General features: G+C 39.2%; 1 protein-coding gene across 7 annotated transcripts in view; it reads left to right on the top strand.

Moving 5' to 3' along the window:
• rptor (regulatory associated protein of MTOR complex 1) overlaps positions 1-19,792 on the top strand; it is a 175,746-nt gene that overhangs the window by 131,488 nt on the left and 24,466 nt on the right. For all 7 annotated transcript variants that reach the window (XM_023954643.1, XM_023954642.1, XM_023954647.1 and 4 more), the window contains 5 exons: positions 6,553-6,671; positions 10,221-10,324; positions 11,609-11,786; positions 11,904-12,014; positions 15,431-15,536. In XM_023954643.1, coding sequence (XP_023810411.1) covers positions 6,553-6,671; positions 10,221-10,324; positions 11,609-11,786; positions 11,904-12,014; positions 15,431-15,536 — 618 coding nt within the window. The remainder of the gene's footprint in view (positions 1-6,552; positions 6,672-10,220; positions 10,325-11,608; positions 11,787-11,903; positions 12,015-15,430; positions 15,537-19,792) is intronic.

Genomic DNA, 19,792 nt, shown 5'->3' with positions numbered 1-19,792 from the left:
CCTCTTCTGGTAGAATATGAAGGCCTATTAAAATAATAACAACAATAGATTTATTTCTTGCAACTCAAAAGTGGCCGAACAGGGATAAAAGCACAAACTTAAAAAGGCTTTACAGTTTTTAAAGTTTAAAATTGCAGTCAAGAAGAGTAGACAAGTCTGAGAAGGTGAGTTTTGAGGTTGGACATGAGGGAGTGAGTCCATGATCCAGGCAGAGCGACTGAATGCCCTGCTCGCCATAGTGGCATGGCGGGGATAACAAGTTAAAGGGAGGAGGAGGACCTGTGGGAGCGGATGGGAGTGGTGACTTGTAGGTTGCCTAAGAGTTATGGGGGGGGGGCGAAGTTCTTTAAGTCAGGAGGAGGATTTTGTAGGTGTAAGGTGCTTGAGTACAAGTTTGATTTGATGGAAGGAGGGGGTCTGAGTTTTGATGCTGAATTTTAGACCAGTAGAGTTTTTTGCAGAAGTCCAAACAGAAGCGTGATAGAATAATCTATACAAGGCTGTGCACCAGTATGGCAGTGGAATGAGGGCTGAGGGAGTTTTTTAGGGTGTTTTGTTGACCTTTGACCTTGGGAAGAGGCTGCCATCTTGAAATTTCCCCCCTCAAAAATTCACCTTTCAACAAATTTCAACTTCTTGACATTTTAATCTATCACCTCTTAACTCCCCGAACATCAATGGGCAGCTACTTGGGGGGGAAAAAAGTGTAGTTTTAAAGTTTGTAGATTTTGAACAGCGTGGTGAGCTTGTAAAAGTGGTATTTCCCTGTTGCTTGCACCTTTTTTTTCTACCGGAATATTGTGAAAATACAACACATGACTCAGGCTGAGCGAAACAATATAACATATGAGATGAACATATTAGATAGATGTGGTTGTAGTTGACATAAAATCTCCGTTGCTAAGAAAATACAATAATTAACTTTTGCAGATTCTTCTAAAAAATGACATAGACCTGTCTGTCACACCTAAGCGACCAAAAAGTATTATGGTTGCCATGGAAATGATATAAAACAAAGAAGCCACTTTTTATTCAGCAATGTATCTCAGTGGGGGGGAGCGAGGGACGTGTACCAGTCGCTCAGGCTGCGCCTCTGAGCATTTTTATTTATTTTTTCATTATGTTTGCTTTTTTAACTACTTTTTTTAACTTGCTATCATCTATTTTATTATGGAGAGCAGTTTGAGATCCTTTGTAGCAGGAAAAGTGCAACCCAAATATAGTTGAATTGAATCTCGCAACTTTAAAACTACATGGATTTTCCAGTACATTAGTTTGAACAGCTTTTTAACAGTTTTTAACGCTTGTTAGACCTATAACAACTTGGTTTACTTCCTTCAGTAAGGACCGCCTTAATGCCAAATCACAAAGGGTTATACTTTCTTTCAGTGACCTCCCAAAAAGAGGCGCAGCAGAACAACAGCAGTGCTGCTCTTTAACATACAGATGCTGCCCTCCCATAAAGAGACGGTGAACTGCGGGCCGGCCTTCAGGGAGACAGAAGTAAACAGAAAATAAGATGGCACTAAAGAGAGGTGGGGACCTTTGCGTTTCTCCGGGGACAATAAAAGTCTTACAGCGACTGGCGAAGAGCTCCCAGGCTAAGTGTAAAGAGGGTTCGCAGATGTGTAAAGGGCACGACAGAGACGAAGTTTTTTTTTATCCAGATGGAAGTTAAGCGGCTCACCCTCTGTTGATTGGCGGGTCTTCTGTGCTTCCTGACAGCTGGTTTGTCAACAAAGAGGAAGGCTATTAGCTCCCTCCCACCAGGGCAAAGGAAGTCAAACGTGAAAACCTCCTGTGTCCTGTTTTTTTGGGGTTGTGTGGTGTCTTTCCAACTGTTACATCAATATTTTATTTTTTTTAATCAGCGTATGTATTTGAAATTTTCTTTTCCGCGTAAACTCTTTCACAAATTTATACATAAAGATGCTTTTATGACTTCAAAACTAAGAAGCTTATTATATTTGCTTTATTATTCTTTGTATTTATGTTCTGTTAATGCCACAAACAGCATTTAATTATTGTTTTAATGACAGTAAATGAAGTAGCCAGACACCCATTACCCTTTCAGCAAACAAATTTGACATTAAATCCCGCTTTTAAAGCTTTCCCAGTGGCTTCTGGGAGTTTCTGTGCAAACAGGTTAAATGATGCTCTGGCCCCCTGCCCAACACTCTGCCCCCACAGCCTCAGCTGGTCACAGTCCCAGCCTCCCAGCGAGCTTTTTTCTGCCGCGCGCCTCCTGAATAAACAAAGAGGACACAGAGTAATGTGTGGATGCTGTCAGCATAAAAACGAAACCAAGTAATGATAATAAAAGCTATATTGTGCTCTTTCAAGGCCGTCTATTTGTATACAATTTTTTAAAATTAGTTTGATGACCTCAAATATTATAAACTCCCCCCTTGTTTCTTCCTTTCTTATACCAGCACTTAACAAAAATGCACCACCCACAATTCAATTCACTTCAACTTTATTTGTATAGCCCAAATTCACAACAACAGTCGTCTCAATGGGCTTCGTATCGGTAATTGAAAAAGTAAAACATGAACTCAAAAGGATCATGAATACATAAAGTTCAATAGGAAAATACTAAATTGAACTAACAAACTGGCTAAGCTATACTGGCACAGCGGTAAGGAAAAACTCCTACAAAAACGGAAAAAAAAGAAAGAAACCTTAGGGGTGCCCACATGGAGGAGGGATCCTCCCCCAGGACGGACAGGCGATTACCAGAACTCTTAGAGAAGAATTAACTTATTTAACCCTACAACTACATATTTAAAGTCCAGCAGACGAGCTTCATCCAGCCGGAGTTGGGGGGACAGTCAGGGGCGCGAGTTGAGCGCCCCTGACTGTCCCCCCAAACAAAACGTGGAAACAAATTTCCCATTTATCCCACAATGGGAAATTTGTTTTCCACATTTGACCCATCCCCTGGGGGAGCGGTGAGCTGCAGGCGACCCGCACTCGGGAGGCAGTAGCGTTAAGGGTCTTGCCCAAGGGCCCTCACTGGGTGATGTTAATTGCTCGTCATTGATATGATAAAGGCCCCAGTACCGTTGTTCATTCCACCTCCAGGAATTGAACCCTGGTACATTAGTTACATTAGTTGCTATTTAAAGGTAGGACGAATCAAATCGTTTTTCTAAGTGTTTCTACACTTCGTTCCTCATTTCACCTGAAAGCCCTTTTCAGGATGTTCACTTTTCCATTTGAACTCATCAGTTGAGCACAGTTAAGAGTGCCTTTGAGTGATTGCGCAACAGTTGGGAGGAAATATAAGTGCTGGTTCCAGTCTCAGCTGGACACCCGCCTGCAGGAACCCAGCAGGACAGCTCAACTGTGTGGGAGGCCATCTTTACAGCTGAGATTTATTGACCCACTAACATTTTAGGTAGAACACATTTCGTACAACAGCAGCAGCCACACAAACCCCTCCCAGCTGAAGAATAAAAGAATGATAAAGTTTGAAAACTGCAGTTTGTTGTTTGATCCATAGCACCTAGAAAATTACAGTTGCTGTCAAGAAAAAAGTCACTGCTGCCTGATTTTGTTGTTCTGATTAGTAAATTGTTAATTTTCTAACGGAAATATTTTATTAACAAATGTACTTCAAGACTTAGAGGCACAAGTTAGTTTTTTACTTTAATTTCTACATTTTCTTGTTTGTTTAAATTTGCACTCTTGTTACTGGCAAAACTACAGAACCAAAACTTCAAATAAAAATGCCTTTCAGATTTATGTAAATGAAAAACTAACATAAGTATTTTGGCAATATAACCTAAAAAAATACTTTTATTTTTTTATATATTGTGTCAAAACCTTTTTTTATAAGAAAAAGCAAAAAATATTCATTTTTTTTAGTAGGGGTGTAAGGATTCATCAATGAATCGGTTTATCCAACCAGATTGATCTGTCTCAGGCAAGTTGTTAATCAAATGAAATTTAATCGAACTATACCCTTAAAAAAATCCTTGCAAAATAAATCCATTGATGCATCCACCTAAAGACGACTCGATCCACGTACGTCCTCGTTTTCCTCGTCTCAGCTGGAATCTGGCTCGAAACTGTACGGCTGAATAGCTCCCACATTGCTCACCCTTTTTATTGGTAATGTTAGGGTGGGGTTGTGAGGGGCTGGAAGCTAGTGGGAGGAAGTGTAAATGGAGAACTCTCAGTTATGGGTGACAGGAGTGGTGTGGTGCTCCACGCCAACGGTCCCGCCCTCCACTCAAAAGCCAATTTCGAATGATTTACTGCTTCCCTGCTGAAACAATGTAGAAAACAACACAGCTTTTTTGACTTGAGGTCAAATCTGCATAATTATAATTGAAAGACTACTGGAAACGCTTTGAAAATAGATGAAACGAGGTTCGGATTGGGGTTTTTCACATGAAAATGTTTGCTTTAAATCACTAAACTGGAGCTGCAGATCTGCTGATTGAATTTCTGATTTGTATTGTTTACTGTTTTGTTTCTCATTAGGAGCTTAAATTTGCTTCTGTTTTCTTCTATGTTTCACCATTTAAAGCTTCAAAAAGCGCTATGCGGTGTTAGCGTTACTTTATGTCCTCTGCCAGATTTTGCGAGGCAGTAAAAAAGTGATGCAGTGCTTCATTTAGTCAGCGGTTAGCATCTTTACAGCGTTGCATTCGTTTCTCTCTGCCTGGGTGACACCGGAATCATGTTGAGGCAAAGCACCGCGGCTTTGGGCCCCATCCTACATGATTTTCAGCACCGTTTTCTGTCCGGTGGATGACATTGCAGCAGTGCTTTGATGATTTGGGATCACTTTTGATGTTGACTAGAGCAAAAACAAAACAAAACACACATTTTAATTCAGAGTTTAAGTGAGCATGCTCTGCCCATTGTGTCTTCTCCAATCTCCTCCCCCTTTTACTTTTTGATCTGTTCCTTTTCCACTTCTCTCCTCTGAGACCGGAGGACTCACTCCTCCATCAATGTCAAGATTCCCTCCTGTTTCCTAGGATTCATTTAGCTCTCCCTCAGCAGTACTCCTCCATATTTCATCCTGTTTTAATAAGCTGTATTGCCTTTTTGTCGCATCGGACACATGAGCCTCCCCCAAGAGAGGAACGCTGGCTCCAAATAGACTTCAGGTTGTTCTGATTCTTTTCTGTGTCAAACAGGATTCGCTGCCAAGAAGCTTTTTGAAGAATGAGAAAAAGAGTAAAAGTGTGAGGAGATGAGAGCTCATCCTCAGAGTTCAAGTTTCCAGCTCTGTTTCTGCTCCTGGTAACATCTGGCAGATGGAAAAGAAACAGCAGACTTAATGAAGAACACTAACTTCACCCCTGTTGAAAGTTGGGGCTCTCAATGTTGGGTTCTACGATGTCTGTGTGGTGAGAACGTGCAGTGACAACAACCAAATCTGACTGGTGATGCCTGCCCAGACTGGTGCACCCCCTATCACCAAAGCCAACCCTAGAGACAATGGTGACCTCCCTTAAAAACTCTGACAACCATTATTTCTGAGCGAGGTGACTCATCAGGGAACAAGATGGTAGACCATTGCTGCACCATCAAGGTAACGTAGTCTAGTACGACAAACGTTCACAGTGATGTCTTGGTTCAGTGGAGTCACCTGTAATCGTCTATCATTCAAGACAAAGTGGTGGAGTAAAATGGTTTGTCTGGAAACCCTGGTACTCCTCACATGTGGTAAACGGGCCTGCAGCTGTGCATGTGGTAAACCATGCCTTGAGTGCTGAGGTCGTTAGGTACTGGTCGTGGTTGTAGTCTGTCTCTGGCGGGTATCCACTTCTGGGTCTGTCACAAACTCTGCCAGTAGGTCTGATTCCTGATGCACGACTGTCTGCTACCGACCTAAAGGCGCTATGGTGGTGCTGCTCGTCCATTTGGAGACATTGTGTTCTCATGGCAGTTTGAATGAGTTACTGGCTAAATCAGCTTTTTATACCCACAGAATGTTCACACTGATGCCACATTGAAAAGGTTTGTTAGTCCTTTTTTTGTTTGTTTGTTTTGGTCCCAATAAGTAAGACACACTGAACACAGTGAAACCATTATGTGGAAAACACAAAATTAAGTGTGTCTATCACCCAAATACAACTGCTATGGAGTTTCATGAAGCTTTGCACTGGACTCTGCAGCTTTACACTGGAGTGTACCAATTGGATGATAGGCTTCAATGCTTCACAAAGCTTTGTCTGTCCATCACTAGTTGCAATTGATGAGCAGAACTGCTTTGAGCAGTAAGTGTTTGTGTGTTGATTAACCCTGATCATCAGCAGCACGATGCTGCAGGTCGTTATTATTCTGCTTGTTTTTTTTTTTCTTTTTCTTTTATCCATTAAATAAAAAATGTACATATCCTTGTAGAAAGTGAACAAGTTTAAAGATTAATAAAGTTTTGATTATCTAATTTTTCAATTCTCTGTTTTGCAGCTACTGTAGATCTTTTTCCACTTTAACGCAATTTTCGCTCCTCCTTTCTAGCAGACCTTTACCCACAGATGGATGTTTTTTCACCTGACTTTGGTGCATTCTTGGTTTCCTCTCCAGGTGTGTCCTTCAACAGTGTTTACACGCAGATCTGGAGAGTGCTGCTTCATCTGGCTGCAGATCCTTTCCCTGAGGTGTCAGATCTGGCCATGAAGGTCCTCAACAGCATCGCTTACAAGGTTTGTTAGTTTATCTTTAAACACTGAAACCGTGTTTGTTTGTTAAGTCTTTTATCAGAAAAGCCTAAAAAGTAAAGTGCAGCTTAAATGAGTTTCATGTTGAGAATTAAAGTTCAGGACTAGTTTTTGCTCCTGTTGTTACCATCAGGATGTCTGAAGAGCATTAAAGAGCTACTGATTCTTTCTTTGTATGTTTGTTGTCTTTTGAGCACACAGGAAAAGACATTGGTTTCCAATGCTTACCTTTTCTTTGTCCCACTGGCATTTGCTTTCCTCAAAAAGCCATTTCTTTTGTGCAAATGCAATTAAGGGCCGATGGCTCCCTCAGGCCTGGCATGGTATAACTGAGTAAAGAGGCTGCTGCCACTTTGAAAGCTTTAATAACCCACTGCAGTCCCCCCCGCCCATCCGAACCCAAACCAAACTTTTGTGGTCACTTTTAAAAATCCAATAACAAGTGGACCAAAAATTTCACCTTCATATTCTACTGTTCTCTTAAAGATCATGAGAAAAATTCATTTAAACTGAAAGACTCAGACTCACTCTTGTTACAGCAATCTCCTGATTGAGTTTTGATTCCGAATAAATAAATAACCTTTGTGTCATTACATGAAAAAATAAGCAGAATATTTTCTTTTGACCCCAGAAGCAAAACCACTAGCACTGATTTGCTTAATCCACATACCTGTAAACATTTTCACGCTGCTGAAAATTCATAGTTTTCCTCCTACAGCCATAAACCGAGTGGAAAAACACTCATTTATTTAGTTTTAGGTATTAAAAATCTTAGTGACTCATCATCCTCTTTGGAGTAGAACTGTTTTGGTCCACATGATTTTTTAGACTACACACTGTAACCATTTAAAGAAAACCTGATTTTAGTTTCAAAGCAGGAAAAAACTCTTAAATAAAATAAACAAGCTAAAGATGGAAGTCCGTTAAGAACCAGCCACACAGCGGATTCTGATGGATTCAACCTGAAAACAAACTTGCAGAAAACGTTTGACTCAAACACAGGAAGATGATGAGCTTGTGAAAATGCCAGAGAGAGTGGTGGTAATGGTCCAGGAAGAACCTCCTCTCCCACCTTTAAATACAGCAGCTCAGCCAATCAGGCTCCAGGACTAACAGAAAGAAGAAAAGATAGGTTTGTGCATCTTTGGATAAAAACTCAGTTCAGGCCAGACACGCTCGATGGCAACAGTATTTCTGCAGAAAATCCTTCATTATTCCGTAAGATTTTCAACAAAAGACATCTGACTTTGGTTTCAGATTGCTATAACAGGCAAAACCTCATCTTTATTTTCCCCAGTAGCATTGCCTGTAGATGCATTTTTTTCTAAAGCGAGTCACCGTGGACATATCTCACATTCTCTCCAGCATGGAGCTGAGAGCTTTCATCAGCTCTTCTAATTAGGATTTTGATTGTCGGATATTAACGATTTCTAACTGTGTGCACAAGGTCAGCAGCTAATTCAAATGTTGTCTTTTTCTTTAATTGTAAAGACATTAAAAGCATTTTTCGTTTTGTTTTTTTCCCCCAGAGTCACATTTTTTAAAGTAATCAATCAAAGCTAGAGGAACAAGTTCTTAAAGAACTTTAGATAAACCTAAATGTCACGTTTTTACAACCACTTCTGTTATAACCCTAGAAATAGTTTTGGTTTGAAAACACAGAAGACACTTTTTTTCTCAGTTCATTTTCCAGCTCATGAATGCCAAAGAAAATCAGAGAAATGGGGTTAAGCATTCTTGTAAAGAGTAAAAAAAAAAACAACTCGTAGGATTTTCCGCTTTTGTCAAAAGTAGCACAAACACACCTGCGCTATTATTTTGTGAATTTGTGACCAGTGATGATGTTTGTGACCAAGGTGTTTGCTGACATGTGTGATCCGTTCTGCTATGCGTCATGGCAACGCTACCTTTACAGTCCTTTTCTGTCCAGCCTCCAGATGAAAGCATTTATGTAAACCTAAAAAAATTGTTGCACAACTTTTTCATTTTCAACTGTAAGATTTATATTCAGATGCTGTTTAAATACGCTTAAACCGAATTCTAAGAAGAACAGAAGTGAAACAAACCGTTGTGAAGAGTCAAAACCCTTTAGTCGATCAGACGATGATTATTTCTTATTAGCCAAGGTTGTTGTAGATTTTAAAATTGTTTAATTTCAGGGAAAATGCAACATGTGGTTAAAAAAGTTGTAAGTTCTGCAGTTTATTCATTGACTACATAAGAGAACTGGAATGAGCGACCCCCCCCCCCCCCCCCCCCGGCATTCCAAACAGCTATAACTATTTTATTTATTTCATTCTTTTTGTCAGAACAACAGTTCTTGGTCTGCCACCTTTCTTTGACATGTTTCTTGATAATCTTGATCATTTTTCCGTAACTTATTCAAGTTTGAAATTGGCCAGTCAATAAAAGCATGCGGCGCCGGCGACTGCTGGCCAAATGTTCGAAACGTTTGATTGACAGATTGAATGCTGGCTGCTTCCAAGTGGTAGGGATGGGAACTCCCAACAAGCTCACTCCTGATTGGCTTGAAGTGGTTTCCATAGAAACAATGACCCGGACCGATTCGGACCATTCCCTGTTTACTGATGACAACTGGTTCTAATGTGGCGTTAATCATTTTAATAATCAAGGAAATTCTTCAGGTCAGATGATGAGATTTATTTCTAAATAACTTTTATCGGTAAATGTTCTCTAGAATGGCATCAAACTCTACAAAACAGGAATTTCAAAGAAAACCTCTTCATGTACAGAAATGTATTTCATGTTCGATTAGAAAACAAATCATTGGTTTTTATTTATAATGAAGCCTTTTAAACAAATACAAGAAAATTAAAGTTTGTACCTCATTCAAGTTTTTTTTTCTCCTTTTTCACCTTTGCTGTGATAAATGTTTATATTTATTCCGTCTCTGCTGCTGCTTTCATAAACAGCGGTCCGTCGTCGCAGTCAGTTTGAAGTACAACAAAATATAATAACTACCTTCACAGAAAACCTGCCCTGAACAGAGATTCATAAGCAGGTTTCCATAAGAACCGCTTCAGCCTTTAATCACAGAGTTTTAGAACTGCTGTCTTTTGTCATCAATCCCACATTTATTGAAAATGTTGCTTTAGTGTTTTTTTTTTTTTTTGCATGCCTCTAAGACTCTTAGCCTGAAAAAAAACCCACATACCTGCAACAATTCTGCAATTAGCATAAAAATCAACTTACTGGCTCTTCCCGCCAGTGAAATGTGTTTGCTGCTGTTAACAAGATTTAAACCGCACACTTTGGTCTCCAGCTTGCTTCAGTAAACAACTACTCTGCTATTTATCAGCCATGCTTGCCTCTACTGTCCTTATTAAGTTTACACCTCCCTCGCGTGTGGTTACCAGACAATTCACAATGAAGAGGTTATATTACCTGCTCGGCTTAATGAGATAAAGTTCTGGAAATTTAGGCAAACTTACTAAAGTGTTACACTTCTTTCTCCGTTTTGTTTCACTTCTGACAAAAATAAAGGGTATTTTTTGTTTTGTTTTTTCCCCTCAGGCAACGATGAATGCCCGACCTCAGAGGATCCTGGACTCTGCGTCTCTCACAAAGTCGGCACCGGCCAGCCCCACCAGCAAAGGGACACTCATCCACCAGGCGGGGTGAGTGAGAATCCAACCACAGTTGACCTAAAACTGGAGGTGAAGCCAGTAACCGTATGTGTGAAAAGCTGCATGTAAACGGCTCCAAGCAGCGATACTGTTCATTTCACCTCTTTTCAAAAAACAGGTTTTTGAAAAGTGGTTTGCAATTTTCTGACACCCACAATGTTGGATTATCCTATTCGTGTACAGTTTTTCGTACATTTCTTGCATTTTTCACATTTTCAATCTACCTAAATCCGTTTCAGATGTGTTAGTCACCAATAGCTACTTTTGAACTTTTTTCAAGGCGTTTTTAGAATTATTCTGCAATTTTACTAAATAAATTACAGAAAATTGGATAATACCATCCTAAATAATGTTAATTTTCTGTTGTCAGTTGCACTCTAGTGATGTAAAAACGTTGACGTTATTCCCTGCCGGCAAATCAGGATTAGCTTAAAGTGAATTAAAATACAAAATTGTAAATAAATTATTTTCTTTCCTGAATTTTAAATATTTTTAACATTTTTTCAATATATCTTTCAACTTAAACATGTTTTTTTTCCAAATGTCAATTTATTCATATTTTTTTCATATTTATTTTAAATTTAAATTTTTTTAAATGTACTTTTTAATATTTTTGACAATCTTGAAATTTAAAATGTTTCTATTTCAAATTTACCCTATTTTAATTTTCAAGATTTCTCTAAAGCAAGATTTTTCTAAAGCAAAAGGTGGCTACTTTGAAGAACCTACAATATGAAATATTTCCAGTTGTTTTCACACTTTTTTGTTATGTATGTAATTCCACGTGTGTTAATTCACAGTTTTGATGCCTTCAGTGTGAATCTACAATTTTCATAGTCATGAAAATTAAGAAAAATCTTTGAATGAGAAGGTGTGACCAAATATATATGTATATATATAATTAGGAAAACAATTTTTTTTTAATTAAGAAAAAATGTAGCCCTATAATAAATATTGAAAATTACAAGAAATACATAAATTTGAAAAAAACTTGATAGAAATATTGAAAATTAGAAAAATAAATGTATATTTGAAAAAAACATTAATTTAAAAATTGTGAAAAATATATATAATTTATAAATTCGAATAAAAAAAATAAATTTACAATATTTTTTTTCATTCATTTTAACCTGATCCTGATTTGACCTCATATTATTGCATTTAATCTCTGACATTGTTGATATTTGAAGGTATCAGTATTTTCAGTAAATGGGACAAACGATCAGTGTAAATTCTTATTTTACGTCTTCTTCTTCCTTCCTCCTGGTCCCTCAGTGGCTCTCCTCCCATGCCCAGCACCAGCAGCTCCAGCCTGACCAACGACGTCCCCAAACCCCCCAACCGAGAGCAGCCGGCCACACGGCCTCCCTACACACCCACTCTGGGAGGACAAGCGCCCCACTCGCACCAGTTTCCACGCACTCGTAAAATGTTTGACAAGGGCCCTGAGCAGGTGAGGACATGAAATCTCCTTCAATTAAGACGATGCAGCCAGTTAAACACATTTCTATACTTATGTGACCCCAACTCTTTAAATCCAACCAGCTTTTTTTGCTCTGCTTTTGTTCAGGGAGCTGAAGACGGCGACGAGCCGGTCGGCCACAGGAACTATGTCAGTCTGTCCCTGCAGACCGGCCTCTGCGACTGGAGCGCCAAATACTTTGCTCAGCCGGTTACAAAGGTACCTCTTTCTCTTTTCACCTGTGCATTCTCTTTTATGTGGAGCTGCATCTGATTTTGGATTAAGCTGCTGTATTTCTGCATGATAAATAGAGTAGGATGGCGCTCTTACAGTCAAACAGCAGATGAAGCCAACGCACCTAAAAAAAAAAAAACAACAACAAAAATATAACTTTTTATAACCATCATGTCATATTCTTTATCCGAGCACACTGCTTCCCTAATGGCAGCTTAAAGTAGTTGCTAGGCAACAAAAGGAAAAGAGATGGGTTGGATTATTTTTTTGTTTTCACACATAAATGGGAATCTCCATCACAGATTTATGTTGATCCTGCTTCGCCTAAGAAAAGAATCCACAATTTTTGTTTCGATGATTTTTATTTTAAGTAATATAAAAAGTGATAAAGTTGGGAGGGGAGGGGGCTACCTTCTGCCTATAAAAGATGGTTTTTTGAATAATTCAGAGGTTTGAGCTGTAACATTGTCCTGAATGAATTTCAAGATTAACAGAAGTGATTTGGACATTCCCACTGGTGGTTTGGTTTATTACACCAACTTTCTTACAGGCACTAAGTCAAGAATGAAAGTTTGTATAAGTATTTTATCCTATCAAATGGTTTTATATCAGGTTAAGTAAATGAAACTGCATAAAATTGGGATCTCCAGTGGAAAAAAACGGCACTAAAACTGATGCATTTCCTGCTAATTGTTGTAATCATTAAAAAGTTAAGCTTAATTTCCAATGAGGGGCTTAAAAAATCCTAACTTTAGGTGGTAAATTGTCTGCAGCTGGATCAAATCTGAGTCCCATTGGGAGCTGATTCCACCAGAAGGCAGCTTAATGGCCCAAAGCCATTTGGCCTCCTTCGGTTTGATTTCTGGCCTCCATTAGCAGTCTGGTCCCTGCAGACCTCCAACACCTTTAAAGCAGAAGCCATAGGTTCTGCCCAGACTTCTGACAGATCCAGTGTGATTCCACATTTACGCTGACAAAGGTGAAGGCGTGGCAAGACATGAGATTTCTCACATCCCCAACATTTAAAGGAGGATCTTCTAACAGGAGAGGAGTTCCACTGTTTTCCACATCTACTAAGTTTCTGTTTTTCTAATGACATGTTTAGTCTCTCTTTGGGTTTGTTTGCATCTGTGCTTTTGTCATTTTACCGTTTTTTCAAGGGTTAACCTGATATGAGGAGGCTCTGCTGGTCATTGTTCTGTTAGTTCTCACAATTGCTCAATGTTGACAGTGCATTAATGCAAAATGAAAAGATCTGCCTCTAACAGATCTGCATGATCAGTTAGAGGAAAAGCTGTGAATCTTTTTCAGGGCTTGCAGGTCGTTCTTGTTCCGTGTAAAGCCTCAGTCACAGCTGTCCCTACGGGTGATTTCTGTAGACCTGCTTTGGGCGACAGGTCGAAGAAAGCACTTAAACCAACACACAAGCTGGTGAGGTTGCGTTCACATCGCCCTCGGCAACGCATGTTCCTCGCCGCTTCCAATCAAAAGTCTATGTAAACGCGCATTTTGGGCTTCAACATTCAAAACCATCACGTTCACGTGTAGCTACGCTCATTTTCAAGATTATTTTTGGGTTCTACGTACGAAATGTTTGTCGAATACGCAAGTTAAACCAGACTTTGACCAATCAGGGACTCACTGATGTATGGATTGCACCCCTTTTTAGCCACATAAGTGGCAACAGTTTGAAAATTGATCATGGAGGAGAAACGAATAATTGCGGTTTGTTTCTGGCTGGAATTTTATCATATCAGAATAGAGCTGTGAAAGAAAAAGTTTGGAGCAAGATTTGCACCACTTTGACATTTGGCACCAAGCCTCTTCCAACTGTGGCGGACATACGCTAGTAAACAGTAGAAAAACTAAAATGTAGAAGTACAAGCCCCTCCCTGCTTGTCCAGTGTGAACACCATGGGTTAAACCATTGACTGTAAATAGGAACTGGACAGAGGGACCCCTCCCACCTCTGTTTTCCATACGGGAAGTACCCGCTGGCTCCAAGAAGCCAAAATCCCATAGACTTCTATAGAGAAATCAACATAAACTTCTATAGAGAAATCAACAGCTGTTCAACAGTCATCCTATTTGTCAGAATAACCATTCTTGCTCAGATTCCTTTTCCTTAACATTGTCTTGATAATCTTTTTTTTCTTTATTCCAAGTTATTTAAGTTATAAACTTGAAGGGTCTAAGGGCAGGGATGCCCAGTTTAGCTTCGTCTGTTTAGTTTAGCCAGTACCTTTTGAATTCTATAATTTCCATGTACTTCATGATCATGATTTCAGGTGTTTTAGGTTGATTGAACATGGATCCACATAAATGTTGAGTTTGATGAGGGGAAAAAGCCACATTCTTGTCTTTGTTGTTTTTTAATACGTCTTTCCACCTCACACAATCATTTTCAGACCATCTTAACCGTTTCTAGGTTTCGATCCATGATAGCTGATCTCAGGAGAGCTGAACACTTTTTCCACAGACGGTTTTTTACTCCGTACTGCGACAGGACCGAACCACAGCAGTGGAAACAAAAGGATCTGCTGGCTCTCACATTCTCACGCACACAGAAGGTTTCACTGCTAAACCTCTTTGGCCTTCATTCATGCACTCATAATGTCCACAGACAGGCTGGATGTGAATTACTTAAAAACTGACTTTCTACATGCAGCATCTCAGAACCGTTGGTTTCATACGCTAAGGTGCTAAAACGTCTCATGTGTTTTCTTAAAAGCCACACAAACACAGGTAAAATGTCACCTGAATGTTGTGTGTGTTTGTGTGCACGCATTTTTGCTTGTGTGCACGGAGGACAGTTTAACACTCCACAAGAGTTGGGAACTTTGAGTATAAATGTTCCTAATAAAGCACACAGACAAACATTTGAAACCCACATGCACATCCTTCCTTTAGAGGAATTCATAAAACTTCATTTTTTTCTCTTTTCGAATTAACTTTCTATTTATGAAAAGTTTCATACAAATCCCTAATCCAGTTGATCAAATTGTACCGTAAGCATTTCAAAATACCCGTTTTTTGATTTCATGAAAACAAAAATACCTATTTTTTTTGTAAATCTATTATTAAAACTATGAATTAGGAATTTGGAATAGAAGAGCATGTCAGGCGTAAAGAGGAATTTGAAAATAAAGTGTTAGTATCCTGAAAGAAGCCTTTTTACTCTGAAGTCATTTTAAACTTTACTACAAACCAATGACAAATAGATTTAAAGAGGTTTTTTTTTTAATTGTTGTTGGTTTTATTAAAAGATTCTGAAATCCTAATGTAGCCAGATCAGAATGTGCTTCTTTATTCGTATTTATCTGTTGCTCTGTGTTTTTGCTGCAGCTGCTGGATGCTTTGAAGGAATTAAAGCTCCGCTTGTCGTCTGGTTTTGTGTTCAGATCCCAGAGGAGCACGACCTGGAGAGTCAGGTGAGGATGGAGCGTCAGTGGAGGTTCCTGAGAAACGCTCGCGTGAGAAGGCAGAGTCGAGTTATCACCCAAAGAGGTTGGTTCCACGTCCAACACCACAAGCATATAATGTATGCTTGACAATAAAATATAACCTTAAAGATTCGCAAGTAGGTGGGAAGTCCTCCTACATTTGTCACCCGTGGATATGATGCATTTGAAGCAGTTTTTAAAAAGAGACTGACATTCTTCCTAAATCACGTTTTATTAAAGGTTTTTGGTTTTGTATTTGCGTTTCAATTCTGTTTAGAATTTAATGATTTTTATTTTTGATTTAAAATGGTTTATTTCAAGCAATCAAATAAGAATAATACACAAAAACAATACAATCATCAGTTATACATTCATACAATGATGAATCAAACTTAGGATAATTAGACATAAAATTAAATATTGCTTGAAAGGAAGTGGAAGGAAGGGAACTTGTATAATCCCACCCCTGTTCTACCGTAACCATTTTATTACGTGATTTATCATTATCCAGTTCATAACTTTTATCAGACAGACTTAAGAATCCTGAAGTATCAATAATTCACATGACAAAGATGAATTACTTACATTATTATGGAAAAAAATAACTATTTTATTCAGAAAATGTTAATTATAAAAATCATGTATATCATTAAAAAAACTAATACTTTATCAGTAAAATAGACATAACACTGTTTCAAAAATCTTCATAGCAAAAATTGATCAAGTATCAAAAGTTAAAAATATGTCCGGATCAATATCAATTTTATGCATTTGAATTTGCGTTTCAATTCTGTTAAGAATTTAATGATTTTTTTTAAATACAACATTCTTTTACAGAATAATTCTTCTGGAGGATCAAAGTTTTTATTAAATCTTTTCCATTTTCTTGCACACATATCATGCTTTTTATTTATTCATTTTTTTATTCAAACATGCGGGATAAGCCCCTTGAGACGCAACCTCTTGTTTTCAAGCGGGTCCCTGGTATCAAACGCTTACAAGAGTAGATATGAAACAATAAACTAGAGAATAATAGATAAAGAAGAAATGAACAAGCAGTACGATGTAGCTGGTATTTGCAAGAATGATTTTAAAAACCAGCTTTTACATTGTCATCACTCATTAATTTTTCTTTTTTTGTTGTTGATAAACTGTACAGTTTTTTAAATTCTTATTAAATTATGTATCAAACACTCGCATTTTTTTATCATCAGCTAATGCCTGCTCAGTTCTTTTTGATCCTGAAGCTGCCCTCGTGCGTCAGACAGCTTTTACTAGAACAAGGCATGTTGGGTAGATGTGTGTCTATATAAGCCCTTTTGTATTAAATGTAACAGATTATGACACTCCTGAGCAAATGGAAGAATGGTTGGGTTAGGGGGGGTAAAAGAAATAGGATGAAAAAATATTTTACCAACACAAACGGCAAAAGAAAAGCTATTTATTGTCATATAAAGTTCAGCAAAAGGGCTTGTGTGTTTGTTTTTATGCAGGGGTGTGTGTGTATTCATTAAGCTCATTTTGCCTCAAACTGCGTCTTTCTTTCCAATTTTCCATGATCTTTGATAGTTTATGACTTTGAACGAAAACCACTCCAGCTTGTTTGTTAATCACTCGATAACTCAGAACCTGAAGAACAAACCGAATGTGCACAAATGGATTTCATTAGTCTGAGGGGGTTTGAATCATTTCCCCTGATAATTCGGAACAAATCTTCAGTCTGAATTCACCCAAGCGGACCCAGGACCAGGACCAGGACCCGCTCTCTGACCCATCTTTTGAGGTGGTGTCGGTTCATTTCCAATCAGACTGAGCTTCAGTTTGCCCTGAGATTCCTCCGTCTGAATACAATCTGTTCCCAGAGCGGAACAACCGGACCAAAACGGCCACCATAGCCAGACGCCATGTGATGCAAGCAAAGTAGAAAGCAACCGATGAGCCGCAGACAAATATAAAGCAACGATTGTTGTGTTAAAAAGGGTCCAAATGTGTATTTGTCAGATCATTTACTGTAACACATTACAAAAAATGTCTCTTTCCTGCTTTCCTGTATCTCGTTACGCAGCGCTGCTGTGACGTCATCCTTGTTGTTCCTTAACAGAATTCTCTTAAAAATAACACCACAACGATGAGACACAGCAAATCACTGAAACGTGATCAGAATAATTCAGACTCATCCAAACAACTTTTACCAAGACACATATTGGTTCTCACTGTTTACCTGACAATCTACATGTCATAAAAATTTGTCAGCGTACCTTCTTAGCCGTCTTCTTGCCAGTAACCGCCCTGCAGAAGGCCTCCATTAAAAGGGGTGAGCCTGACGTTGACACAGACATTCAGAGTTGGTGAGAGAAATATAAAGTTTTAATAAGTGAACTATCCCGACAAGGATTGCATAATTTCTGCCTGTTGTTGCTTTGCCCCTCCCTCGTAATTCCTGGCCAATGATTGAAGAGATCTTTAGTCATGTGGTTTTATTTACAAGCTTTGGTCCGGTGGCCTGAATAAAGATTAAATGCGAGGTTCTGGACTCGATCCGGACTAAATTAAGCGGACTGGGTCCATAACAAATGATTTTTTGCAGTCTGAAAAACACCCTAAAGGTGCTGCTGCTGACAAACATGAAGTTTGCCTCCCACTAGCTTACAGCCCCTCACAACCCCGACCTAACATTTCCACTGCAACAAAAAGGATGAGGAATATTGAAGCTGTACAAATTTTAAGCCAGATTCCAGCTCAGACGAGGAAAACAAAGACGTTCATGGATCCATTTGTCTGCAAGTGGATGCATCAGAATGGAGCAGAGCAGGAAGTTTGTGGCCCCGCCCACCATCACAAATACAATCTTGTCAGTATTTTCTTGCCTGCTCCTGGATGTCAACAATTTAAATAAATTTAATTTTTAGCTGAATTTTCTTCATATATGTCCTCCATCATCAGAAAAAAACAACTGAAACATGTTTTTTTTGCTAAGGGTAACCGCCCTCCGTGAGACGTGCGTGTGCGTTTGTCAAACGAGCTTCACCGTTGAGCGCTGGGAGAACTGGAGCTCCCTGTGTTGAGTCCTCCCAGAACTGCTGTGGAGGCTCAATCACAGCAGACTGTGGTGAGGCGGCGTCACCGGTGTGTGAGCGAGTGCAGATGATATACCGCGTCAGAGAAGGGATGGAGATCAGTCCACAGCTGGAAAGATCCTGATTTATGAGTCACAGGACTCCCCTCTCTCTCCCAGATCAAACAGCCCGGAGGACCAGCAAATACTCAGAGCCTCCAAGTGAAGTTTTCTCAAACAGAATCTCTAACAAGCCCTCCCCTCCTCTTCCTCACACATTGACGAGGCAATTGGCGTCAGAGCTGAGGCTTGCTCACGCACCTCCTCCTCTCCCTCTTTTATCTGCCTGTTCCATCATTGAATTCCCTGCACGGGTTCCTGAAAGAGGTAAAAGGGCTGCCCTCATTCCGTCTGCTGCCTCCCCAGACGGACAGAGCCAGGAGGAAGAGGAGAGGGGAGGCGTGTGGTTGGGGTTTCTTCACTTGTTGATGTGAAGCTCTGCTTGCATCAACATGCAGGGGATGGACCTTCAGTGAGGAGGATCCCGGGTTTTAGCCCGAGCCGTGTTCGTCCACAATGACCTCATGATGGATTTTCCTCCACGCATTCAATCGTATCATTGTGGACGTCTCAAGAGTCCCCACGCAGCCAAGAGCAGAAGAGCCGACTCGAATGTAGTGTTGCCATGACAACCTATTATTCTATGATTGAAAACTCGGCAGATGAGTTGAATCATCCTTTTTCAAGTCCAACTTTTACTGAAAGAAGCACTTTTTCCCTATTTTTTTTCAAACCTTTGGTTATCATTTAATGCTTGAAACTGTATTTTTTTTAAATGAATTTCAATTTTTGTTTTAGTTGTGTTGCCTCCAAGCAGTTGTAGAGTAAACAAAACCTAAAAAATTGATTTTTAGGGTACCTTCAATTGACAATTTTAAAAACATTTTATCAAACAAGTTATTATGTCGTCCTAAAGACCCACTCTGATGAAAATCATGTTTTTAACATGTTCTTGTGGCCTTTTTTCTGATGATAGGGGACATATATTAAGAAAATTAAGATTAAAATTGCATTTCAGAGTATTTCTTCCTTCATATCACGGTGAATCAGGATCAGATAAAAGAAACATGTTGTTGTAAAAGCCTGTAGCTGTGATGCAGAAGCTACTACGGCAAGTCTGTAGCTCCTTGCTAACAATTAAAGACCACTGGGAAAGCTTTTGAAATGGATCAAAACAGGATCAAAGTTGGGACTTTAAGACTGAA

This window comes from Oryzias latipes, chromosome 1 (assembly GCF_002234675.1).
Source record: "Oryzias latipes chromosome 1, ASM223467v1".
Taxonomy (NCBI): Eukaryota; Metazoa; Chordata; class Actinopteri; order Beloniformes; family Adrianichthyidae; genus Oryzias; species Oryzias latipes.
This window is presented reverse-complemented; position numbering and strand designations above follow the sequence as displayed.